General features: G+C 47.7%; 3 protein-coding genes; 2 read left to right on the forward strand and 1 right to left on the reverse strand.

Moving 5' to 3' along the window:
• The first annotated feature begins 1642 nt into the window (after positions 1 to 1642).
• On the forward strand, positions 1643 to 2565 carry CHC_T00008562001 (ATP-dependent Clp protease proteolytic subunit). XM_005719186.1 is given in 2 exon segments: positions 1643 to 2452; positions 2453 to 2565. The coding sequence occupies 1 exon segment, from the start codon at positions 1643 to 1645 to the stop codon at positions 2450 to 2452; it is 810 nt and encodes a 269-aa protein (XP_005719243.1). The 3' UTR covers positions 2453 to 2565.
• Positions 2566 to 2592: 27 nt separating this feature from the next.
• On the reverse strand, positions 2593 to 4019 carry CHC_T00006620001 (hypothetical protein). XM_005719187.1 is given in 2 exon segments: positions 2593 to 2624; positions 2625 to 4019. 1 exon segment carries the CDS (start codon positions 4017 to 4019, stop codon positions 2625 to 2627), a length of 1395 nt encoding a protein of 464 aa, XP_005719244.1. The 3' UTR covers positions 2593 to 2624.
• A 1853-nt stretch (positions 4020 to 5872) lies between these two features.
• Positions 5873 to 6631, forward strand: CHC_T00006621001 (hypothetical protein). XM_005719188.1 is given in 2 exon segments: positions 5873 to 6070; positions 6071 to 6631. The coding sequence occupies 1 exon segment, from the start codon at positions 5873 to 5875 to the stop codon at positions 6068 to 6070; it is 198 nt and encodes a 65-aa protein (XP_005719245.1). The 3' UTR covers positions 6071 to 6631.
• Positions 6632 to 11866: the final 5235 nt, after the last annotated feature.

Consider the following 11866-nt stretch of genomic DNA (forward strand, 5'->3'; position numbering starts at 1 on the left):
TCTGTGAAATTTTTTCATGACTTGGTGCCGACTTCAAGCTACCGGTTCCAGTGCCTTCATCATAGTGCAGTGCTTGGTAAGGGAACTGCACTTTTTATTGTGGCAAAGGGAAGCAATATGGGCCTGGGTTCTATTATTTATGAGACACTGTTGCAGTTTAACAACTCGTTTATTGCCAACTATTTGTACTGCATTTCAACCGTTCGTATATATTGTTTTGAATGGATTGGTAATGATGCAGAAAGTATACCCCTGCACCTAGATGAACTTTTGGTCAAGAGCCATGCAACAGATCTGTTCTCATACGCCTCATTCTATAACCTGAGCAAAAAGCATACAAGACGCTTGCAGAAAAACATGGACCCCTTCTCCCAGCTAGTATGATCAGACATTTTTCGTTGGTATTTTGGAACCTATCGAAAGGAGGTGTAGATGAATTTTCGAGAGCATTGAAACACCTATGCTATACTAACTCGTCTGAAAACCCCATTGTAAGTGTCATTGGAAGGCTTGTCTGTGCACAAATCAATAATGTGGCTATAGTGCATCGTCTTGTTGTCGCAAAGCAGAAAGGCTTACTCCCTAATAAGGGGGATCAGAACAGTCGAAGCGGTAACAACTACACTGCATTAAGACATGACGTGTCCAGATGAGCGTCGTTCTCAGATTTTGCTAGACATCTAGCTCATGAATGGGTTGAAAACTCACAGTCTGTTACGGGGCCTAACAAACAGCCATATCGGGATGTCAGTGAATGTCATGTGCCAGTTATAAGGCCGTTTTACGTTAAAAATGCGGCATCTAAGTATAGTAGGCCAGCTGACAAAGAAAAGAGACTTTGCAGTCCCGAACTGCACACAAAGGCAAAAGGAAAAGCTGCGTACTGCTCCTTGTGCTCTTTTAACTATACGTTTGTTTTACAAGGTGTGACATTTAAGAAGAAGGGTGGTTCAAAGGAGATCCAATGGTGTCTGTTATGTAGGCAACCGATATGTTCAAAATACTGGGACAAGTGGCACACGGACGAAGAGCTGCATCGGGCAACTTTTTCTCCTCACCAAAAAGAAGGTTTTAGAGATAAGGCTTTAGCCTCACTGTCAGTTGAGTAAACACCTAGTCCGTATGAAATGATAGTGCTCTGGCAGAACTAATAATGTTGTTGCGATCCAAAAAAGACATGAGGACGCGTTTATATGCACAAGTTGGAATTACTACCCTAGCTAGTCCTCAACACCATGTCGTCATGCAAAGTGACAAAGTAGATGTTTTGGGTGATGAGCGTGAAAAGAGTGATCAATTTCGTGATCTGCGTGATTCTGCAGCAAGACGTTCACGCATTGACCGGGTGAACTTCACGCTGCACAGAGTGATGTTCACGCAGTAATCGTGATTCACCCAAAATCACGAAATTTCACGCTCCGCCAGCGTGATCAAAAATCGTCACGCAGCTTGCATGGGGCTTTTTGCCGTAGCTGTGGGAGGAAGTCGGTCTGTTGACATCCCGGCTGTCTGCCTGCTCGAACTCGCTCTATCTCGTTTGGCCAACTTCCACCAGTTGACTGCTCTTTGATCAACAACGGTCTTAGTCGATTTCCACGCAACCGAAGCTTCACCGTCCTCCCACCCTATTGAAATTCTCCCCATGGCTTTTGTGTCGCCGCTCCTCGGCGCACCTTTGCGGTCCTCGACGTTCGCATCATCCGCATCGGCGACATCCCCTCGCCGTCGAAATGCCACTCGTCGAAGTCCCCGCGCTGCGCTCTCTTCTCAATCTTTTCGAGAATATATGTCTGCCGACCAGACTTCGTCACCCTTTGCGCGCGGACCACGGCCCCAAAAGAAACCACCCGCGCCAGTGCCTATGGTGACTTTCGGCGATAACCAGATGGACGTGTATTCGCGTTTGGCGAAGGATCGTATTCTTCTTCTCGGGCGCCAGGTTGATGATGAGGTCGCGAATGCACTCGTTGCGCAAATGCTCTTTCTTTCTGCTGACGACCCCACGAAGGATATTACCCTTTACATCAACTCTCCTGGGGGTTCTGTGTCTGCGGGGCTGGCCATTTTTGATACCATGCAGTACATTCCATGTGATGTAGCGACCATTTGCTTCGGAACTGCAGCATCAATGGGAGCATTCTTGCTTGGCAGCGGGACAAAGGGAAAGAGGAAGAGCCTTCCTAACTCTCGTATCATGATCCATCAGCCCCTGGGAGGAGCCCAGGGTCAAGCGGCCGACATTGAGATCCAAGCAAAGGAGATTCTGTTTATTCGATCGTTACTGAATGGGTATATGGCGTATGCTACTGGTCAGGATCTCAACAAAATTGAGGTCGATACCGATCGTGACTTTTTCATGACTCCCGAGGAAGCTCTGGAGTATGGAATCATTGATGAGGTTATTCAGACCAAGAGGAGCCTACCAAAGCCCGCCAGGCCGATGCTTGCGTAAGCTCTATGTTTTGACATCGAGTCCAACTATGTCCTACTTTCACGAAGGCACATCTAATGTCGGTGTTGGCGGTAAACGATCCTTCTCCGCACAGAATGACGGTCTAGGTTTCACAAAGCGTTTGTCGCATTACAATACCGAGATTTTCTGGAGTTTATGCGCTTCATCATCATTATTCTTTGCTCTCCGTAAACATAAATGTAGGGTCTGTGATTTCCCGTTCGATGTTCGCTATGGTCCGTTCCAAAATTCTTTTCTCTGCCCGCCGTTGTCTAATAGCCCACCTTTGCTTCTGAGCAAACATCTTGTACATGCTGCGGTCTGCTATGAGTTTATCGTCTTCCTCACGGGATTGCGGATATGCTGCAAGTGCATCTTGACATGCACTGATCAGCGTCTTTGCTACCAGTGTCTCGTTGTCCTCGTTCATGAAATCTCCGAAATCTCCGTTGTCCAACTCATCTTCTCCGGCGACGCAGAATCTCAGGAATTCAATGAGTTCCATTGGATATCTATCACTGTACAGTGGAAACGTAGCTGTTGTCCCGACTCCGGATTCATCAAGGTATTTCTTCTTTCTTTCAAACAGTTCGTCTTCATCACTAAGCGCGACCACAAGCTCAACGGAATCGTAGGGATTGCGATCCGTAATGAAACCATAGAGGAGCAGAAGATCGCCATTTGATTTGGGTCCATATGTGACAAATACTTGATCCATCTGAGCATAAGGCCGGTCTGTGTACAGCGTCACAAATCTCTTGCCGGTGAGTTGCTTCTCCTGTACATCGATGTACGTTGAACAGAATGGATTGTGATTGAGCAGGTCTGCGTATGGGACAAGAGCGATTCGCTGCTCGGCCGTCAACATAATCGCACGGGAAAAGAGGATTGCAAATGCCCACTCCCACTGATCCCACGTAAAAACATCATCTGGGAACTTTCTTCGATTTGGTGCATAGATGGTTTCTTCGGCCGTCGCAAATTCAGAAACTAGCTTCCCTCGCAAACTTCTTGCAGCTGCTTGGCATGGGCTTCCTTGTAATAATAACATGTCATCTTCACTCCAGCGAAACAAGGGAATGATGTCTTCATCCTTCGGAAGCACGTCCAAATATGGCTTCCAAAAGCTTGCGTCGCCTCGTGACCGTTCTTGTATGAGAAGCGTCGCGATTGCAATATACTCATTAACATCTTCTGGAAGTTCTGGAATTTCTTCGAGCGCTCGCTGCTTCGTAAGGACAACCTCAAATGGTACCTCAAATAATGGTTCACCCTGCACTATTCCCTTCACCGCCACAAGACCGCGGCCAGAGCTTTCTCCCTCATCGGTCGTTTCGTTTGCAACGCCCATGGGGTGACGAGGGCGACCCCACGTTGCTTCCTTCGATAGATACATACCATTTTCTTCGAGCCATGATACCAGAGTTTCAGACTCAATTGCTAATGGAGACTTGCGATTCTCTAAACGAGGACCGGGGAGCTGCATGCTTGGCACGCGTGGGCGACGACGGCATGTTGGACCACCCGGTTTTTGACGGGGGAGCCCTATGCTTTTTATGAACGCCATTCTTCTTTGTTGCACAACTTCTGCTGCAATCAGAGACCAGTTGCCTGACAAGTCGATGAAAATTGCTTTGAAAGCCTTGCCCTTGAAAAGACCTAGCAGAAAATAGTATCTGCCCGTTAGAGAGTCTTAGCCAGTAGTCAAACACGCTCCCCCGTGTCTTGACGATCTGGGATACTCGTCCTGGGCGAAACACGCTACACTGCTGAATCAAGAACAGTGTCGGGGCCGGTCTGAGCAAATCGAAGGAGGGCTGTGTGTGGCCGCTGACGGAAAACAACAACGATGTCTTTCGCAATTCCAATCTCGCTATTGCTACAGTACCAAGGGTACCATCGCTTTGGCTCATACTGTACGTACGTACTGTACGAGGTCACTCGGCTTGATTTGCGGCCAGCCCTTTTGTAGGATGAGACTGCGCGAAAATTAAATTCTGAACGTCATTTTGGGGCACAATATCTAGACCGTATTTGCCCCAGTCAGAAACATCTTGCATATCACCAAGACAGCAGCTTCGAAAGCACTAAAAGACGAAGACTTCAATGACGTCTAGCTAGCTAGACCAGGATTGAGTTATTAAACTATGCACAGTACTTGATTTCAGAGATATCAAAGAAACAAAGTTTCAAGCGTGATCCGAGCGCTTCTTCGTCATTCTTCTAAAAACATCTGGGAAAGGTGGGCAGCTTTCACAGCCTATTTGGTGCTCTGCCGCAGAAAACCACTTAGTTACTTTACTGAGAGTACTATTCCTATTCATGTAAAACAAAAGGAAGGTGAATAGTGACCGCCATATCATGATATGGGGTCAATTGATCACATCTGAGGGTTTTTTTGTCTTTGGCCTGGAGCGAGCCTACTAAACAAAGGACCCAGGGCATGGAGATCAAGTCTCGGATGAGGTTTGATTGGTTTCATGCGATGGTAAATCTTACTGTACAACACATTTATCGTATGCTACCTCATCACCGTTTGCAAATAATAAAGGAAAATGTCCATCTTCGGTGACATACCCCAATAATAAATCATTCGCGCCACGTGGACACGGAGAATTCCTGCATTTTTGGGAACCATGGGCGTTGCGGGCCTCAGGCCATCCCAGTCTGCGATGTTGATTCACAAATGCGACGGAAGATCTCATTGCTTTTATCTCCTAACAACTCTGCGCGGAGTCCTGCCTTTTCTCCGTGCACTTCTTTGCATTTCCTTCTTATCGTACATTGCAGCAATACCATCACGTTTCCAATGCTCCGTCGCCTGACATTTGTACATCCATCTCCCACATTCCAACAGGCGCGAACAGTTATGCAGTCCGGCCGAAGTCCGGCTCATGGCCCGCAGGACGGTCGAGGTCGAGGTCAATTTAGCCGAGGCCGAGGGAGAAATTTCAAGCGCGCACGGCGTGGTCGCGGTGGTAGTCGTGGTGGTAGTCGCGGTGGCAGGGGATATCAAGGGAGTGGGACAAAGTTGACGCCGGTTGAGCGAGGGTTTCGCTTTTTTAAGAAGTCATTCCTGGAAAATCCATGGGATGCCCTCGAACGGGACCTGGCGAAGACCATCGAGAACAAAGAAGAGATAGATCTTCAACTAGATGACGACGAGGAAAGGGAGCAAGTTGAAGCAACAGACGGCCCAAAGCAGGTGGACACTGGTGAAAATGCGGTCGCGGAAAAAACAATTCCCTCTACAGACGCTTGACGAATTGCGCCGTCTTTGCATTTTTACTGAGTCGAACCGCAGACGACAGCAATACTTTACTACTTTTCCTTGGCGTCCTCATTTCAAATGCCGGTGCTCAGACCGGATCTCGGCAGCTACACAGATGCGCGAAGACGTGCAAAGAGACTTCTTGCGCAATGGATCACGGACCTAAGAAGCTCGTCCGGCGGTCTGTCGTAACCCTTTTTGCTTCACTCGGGATCGTTCACGATATATCCATCGGCTCTTGGCCTTCTTTCTCCCCGTATCGCGCATTCGCTGCGAGTACTTACTTGCATCTGCACAGTCACTTCGTCATCACTTTCATGCGGCGACTGGTGTCAAACACATTATGATGTGACAGTAGCATCACTGTCGTTTGAAGGGGAATCGACTTTGTTGCTTTCCAGGCGCGGTAGGGGCGCCATGTGACACGGCCGAATTTTGCGATGAGGAAAGTTCTTGCCGGTTTAAGTAATCTGCAGATGATCCAGCAGTTCGCGAAAATGTCTCGGCTTTTCCGTCTGGATTGCTTCTCTTCGTCGCAGTTCCATGCTTGAGAGCCTTTGCGCTTGGTCTCTATCTTTATAATGGAGTCCTTCAAGCGTGTGGTGTCGATCTCGCCTCGAAGACGACTGCGTTCCTTGCGATTTTTACAGTCCCAGGCGTAGACGTATTCGCTCTAGTGCTTGTGATTAGAGCGCGATGGCCAAGAGCTCAGGTGAACGGATTGTCGCATCCTGAAAGCAATGGGGCTGACTTTGTCGACAACAACGTTTCTGTCGAAACACTACAGGTGTCCTATGTGGAGCCGCATCGGTAAGCCGAGCTCAAGTGTTTAAACGACAAGCGATTTGCCTTATGAAGCCAGCTTTTTTTTGCAAACATATATAGATACATTAAGGTTGTCCGTCAAATTACGCGCTGTTTTTTTTTTTTTTTTCATTTGCCCATAAAATCGCAGGATGTACTATAAACCCGAGAACCCGAGATTGAAAAATTCCGCCACGGGTTTTGCGAACTGACCTCCAGCAGGGTGCCTGCCCGCAACAAACGCAAATATGGTACATCGTTGTGCCGCCCGACGGACCACGTGCACCTCCGCGAATACTTGTTTAAGCGAATTTTGTAGCTCGCTACAAGGCTAGAAAGGTTCTCAGTCAAAATGGCGATGTGTTTCGTCTTCTTGGCAGGCTGAGGGGGGCTGTTTGGAGAGGACCGCTATTTAGAAGCTTCTACTTGTCTATCTTTCGCGGTTGCTTCGGCGGCATCTGTGGCAGATCCTGCGCTTTGATCCGTTGATGGACTCTGCGCAGATGAAGCGATAGGGGCGTCCATGACGCATATCGATACGACCCGTGCAGTCTGAGACTCGTTTGAGCTGATGAAAGAGCGGAAACCCCACTTCGTTTTCCTTCAAGACGGGTCGATCCGGCACTGCTGTGATCAGGCGGGTGTGAAGTTCGTGGAAAACTCACATGCCCCCAGTTTTCCGTATGATCTGAGTTTTGCCAAACGCGATGTCTGAGAACTTTGCGTTTAGAAAATATGAGCAAACACGCCGCCGCGTCTCGTTTTCGTGACTTTACGGACAACCTTATTAGATCGAAACTTTATAAAGTTTCGATTTAATAAGGTTGTCCGTTATAAAGGTTAGTTTGGACACCATTTCTTTTACGTATATGCCCTCGGCAATAGCATCTTGCAAAACATTGGGATGGCAGTTGTGAATATACAGAAAGAATAAGAATTTAATGAAGTTGCAATCCCCGGCTGACATTTTAACACGTAATTTTTTTAAAAAGGGGCACATCTCAGGAGACATCTCTGGATCCAAAAAAATTGCGGGTTCGGTGCTCGTTGAATCTGTCAACGGTAGAAGCTCCTTTGAGATTCCACCAATGGACGGGCCGAGTTTTTTAGAGATTGAAGGTTGGGAAGGTGACCCTCTGGCGCTTGGTTAACCTCCTTGTAGGGGGTGTAACAACCAAATCTCACCCAAAATGGACTCGAAAAATATAATCAAAATTTAGTTCTCGCGACATTTTGCCAAGCAAGAGATGTTTCACTGAACCATCCTGTCTTTTCAGAGGCAGTTCTGGTTCATGAAAGTGGGCAATTGACACATGGCGATTTCATGTCCCCCATCCCCTCCCCCGACTTGCCAAGCCAACCTCAGCTGCCACAATTCTTCAAACCTTGACGCCTGCAGCCCCTACGTCCTGTTCACGGTCTCTTTCCTCGCCCTCCTCACTGCCAGCCCACACCGACAGACCTACCTGATATTGAACCTCAGCTGCCAAAATTCTTCAAACCCTGACACCTGCACCCCCTACGTCCTGTTCACGGTCTCGTTCCTCCCGCTCCTCACTACCAGTCCTCCCTGACACCTGCAGCCCCTACGTCCTGTTCACGGTCTCGTGCCTCCCGCTCGTCACTGCCAGCCCACACCGACAGACCTCCCTGACATTGAACCTCAGCTGCTACAATTCTTCGAACCTTGACACCTGCACCCCCTACGTCCTTTTCACGGTCTCGTGCCTCCCGCTTCTCGCTGCCAGCACACACCGACAGACCTCCCTGACATTGAACATTGCTGTCCAGATTTCTTTGATGGTAATGGGCACTTGTGGCCATCGCCAGCGGGCATGCCAACTATGCCGGAATTGCCCCCGCTGTCCTTCCGGTACCTGCCGAGGACCTCTAAGAGGTCGCGGCAGGCCGCCGAAGCAGCAAATTCAAAGTCGACGTCGTGCCTCCGCCGCCGCACGAACCGAAATTCGACAACAAGCACAAGCTTCATTTCGCCAAGCTCGAGAAAATATTTCTAAGTTGGACGTTAGAACAGTCGCATCTATTCTTACTACTCTGGGAATAAATCGCCGTGAGACCAAATTTTTGTTACCTGCAAGTCGCACGTTGACTTCAACGCTTACAGACATCACACTTCAAGAAAGAAGCAAACTCCACGTTGTGATGGTTAAATGTTTGGCGGCTCTTTCACGAGCCTTTCTTCCGAGTGACTCTGAGAACCTTTTCCGGTCTTTTATGGAGCAAAATGTGCAAAACTCTAAACTTCAGGGCGCCATTTCTGATGGGATCAAAGCTGCTAATAATGGCTCTATTGAGAAAAAGACGCTTCAGGCAGTTTTGTGTTCTTCTGTGAGCGGGGCGGAATTCCATCGCGTTCTACAAGCTGATGATTCTAAAATAAGAACGAAGGAATCTCGCGTGTCGGATCCAGAAGAGCCCCACGGTGTAGAAATTGAACCAGAAAAGCCTGAATTTGAGGGACATGGCTTTTCTGGGAAGAACCAAAGTGATGCTGTTCAGCCGCCAAGCGTCCTTAAGGCAGTGATGAAACCTAGCTACGATGTTACACATGTTAATGAGAAGGAGACGTACCAACACTTTACCTATAGGTAAAGTGTCAAGTGCCACATCACGCATGGCTGCCCATATATGGGTAGCCACGTGAATTCACGTGTCCTGGTGATATTGATAATCTGTTTAGGTGTCGTGTGCAGGGCTGGGTATTGGACGGAGAAGGCGAGAGAGGGACTGCTACAGGTCATAATTGTTCTCATTGTAATGCCTGCGTCCATAGCTTGTGCTGCCAAAAAGTACTCAAACTGAGCGTTGAAGATGCTGACGACCCTCTTTATTGCACCGAATGCTTTGAAGTCTTCACAACCTCGAACACACAAGGCAGTCAAAAAGAGGACCTTGAAAATCGTGAGGGCAAAGGAGCTTCTGATGCCGTAAATAGGAAATGAACCACTGCCCATTTAGAAAACCTCGACCAAACGGCAAAAAAGAAAGCCAGAAGTGGCGCAGTGGCAAGATTATTTTAGAGAGCCAGGAAAGATTGGGATCATTTACTGTGTGCTGGAGCACTACCCGTGGTCGTTCATACCAAAGCGAATCGCCACGGGGACGTTATAAGTCAGGCTTTGAGGTTTCTGTTTCGTCCAGAAAACGTGCAGTTGCTTTTCTGGGGTACGAAACGGTTGAGGTTGGACAACGAATGGGTGGAGTTTCCGGCTGTAATGAGGCGCAAAACGAACGAAAAGATTTATGCTGACTACACTTCCTGGTTTTATGATACCAGACAGAATAATACCGGGGAAAGGCCATTGAGTCGTTCCGTTTTTTTGCAAATGTCTGACAGTTTGACTCGCACGCAGCAGAAGAGAAAATCGGCTGTAGACTACGTCCTCGGCGCACTCGTTTACGACAGCCTTCGCACACTCCGAGAGATAATCTGTGCTGAAGGGAGTGAAGCAGAGAGGGAAAAGCTCAAAGCTCAGTCAGATGCCATCGAAGAGTTCCTGAAATTCACGTACCTAAACCACATTGACTTAGACTCTGATCCGTTTCATGACAGCTCTTTTGCTCTAGAGCCGCAGGAGAATAGCAGAGATTTAATTGGACCTCTTGAGAGCTCGCGACAGAGTGAATGTGCAGCCTGCATGGCTCCTTTTCAGGTGATCTCGAATGTCAAGCAGGCACTGCATGCGCCGAAAGCGGACATAATAGAGGCCCTCGACGAGGTAGAGAACAAAGTGATGCTGTACTTAGGTCACCAGCAGAGATGCAAAAACCAGGAACAGCGAATCGCTGAACTTTTTGAGGGTCTTTCTCGGGACCGGTCGAAGTGCAAAGCTGTAATACTCGTCGATTACAAAATGAAGTTCGAACCTATACGTTACAGGGAGAAGACGACGGAATTCTTTGGAAAAAAGGGCATATCTTGGCACGGGGCAGTTATATTTTACTGTGACTCGGTCGAGCAACAAGCCTCTACAGACTCATACGAAGTACATACTATGCTTCTAGATCACGTCATCAGTAACGACATGAAGCAAGACAGAGTGGCAATATGCAATCTCTTGGGCGCCATTCTATCCCGGTTAGTCATTGAAATTCCCACGATCAAGTCCTTCACGCTCCTATCGGACAATGCTAGGTGTTATCAGAACGACTTAGTACCTGTGATGGGTCCTTTTATCTCGAGAAAACATGGCATAGTTATGAGTGGTTTTGTGCATTCCGAGACACAAAGAGGGAAAAGCCTTGTGGATGCACACTTTGCATTATCAATGATGCACATAAACAGGTTCTGTAATGCAACGATATAGTTCGTGCCTTAAACAGCTTCGGTGGAGTTGCAAACTGCACTGCAGAGTTAGTATGCATTCATCGAAAATATTCGAATATGAAAGAATGGATTGATGCACAAAGTAATGGGAAGCTGGCGAAATTAGGACGTGTGAACGAGGTTATCTATTCCAACTTTAGTGGAAACGAAGTGAATGCGGGATGCCATAAACTTTCCAATCGTCAGTCAATTCCATACGTGTTCGGTCAAAAATACTCGAGGAAGCAGACAGTAGTTGGCCCTGGGGAAGCTAACTGTACGGAAGAGGAAGGACAAGAGGATATTGATACAGAGGATGACAATCTTGCCCCCGATACTGAAGAAGTAGCTTTGCCGGAGTCCGTGTCATACAAAAGTAACATGACAGGAGTTACTGTATACACTATGGCACATATCAGATTACTTTTTCGCAAGAGGAGAAGAAGAGGAAACATAAATTACATAGAAGAAGCTGAGAATGAGCTCCGCAATGAGCCGCAAAGCGACACCAGTGATGCAGAGGAGGCACAATTAGATGAAATTATGCTACAGTGCACGAAGTGTGGCAAATTCTATCGACGGACCAAAGCACTCGATGCACATTACTTGATATGTACTGGAGCTGTGGGGTCCCAATCTGTTCTTTTTCGAGCGATAAGGATGGCACTCAGTATTCTCAACACGTCTGACATTGGGACATATGTCTCCAAAGACATACACCCTGCCTTCGTTGGTCTGCAGATTGAGGAAAGCACTAGAACCGCCTGTCGCATATTATCTCGATGGGCTGGAAGGCCGTTGCATGGAAGCACGCTTGGAGCCAATACTTTGTCATTGTATCGAACGGAACTCACAGGATGGTTTGATGACGGGGACCAAGAGGGAGGACGCAAAATGAGCGCGAGCCCGATGATCCAAAAACTAAAAACCATGTATCCAGGACGATATAACATACCCGCAGAGCAGAAATTCATTGCGTTTATCAGTAGTTTGGTAAGGAAAGAAAAGAAAG

The sequence above is a fragment of the Chondrus crispus genome, genomic scaffold, assembly GCF_000350225.1.
Source record: "Chondrus crispus Stackhouse genomic scaffold, scaffold_47, whole genome shotgun sequence".
NCBI classification, from domain to species: domain Eukaryota; phylum Rhodophyta; class Florideophyceae; order Gigartinales; family Gigartinaceae; genus Chondrus; species Chondrus crispus.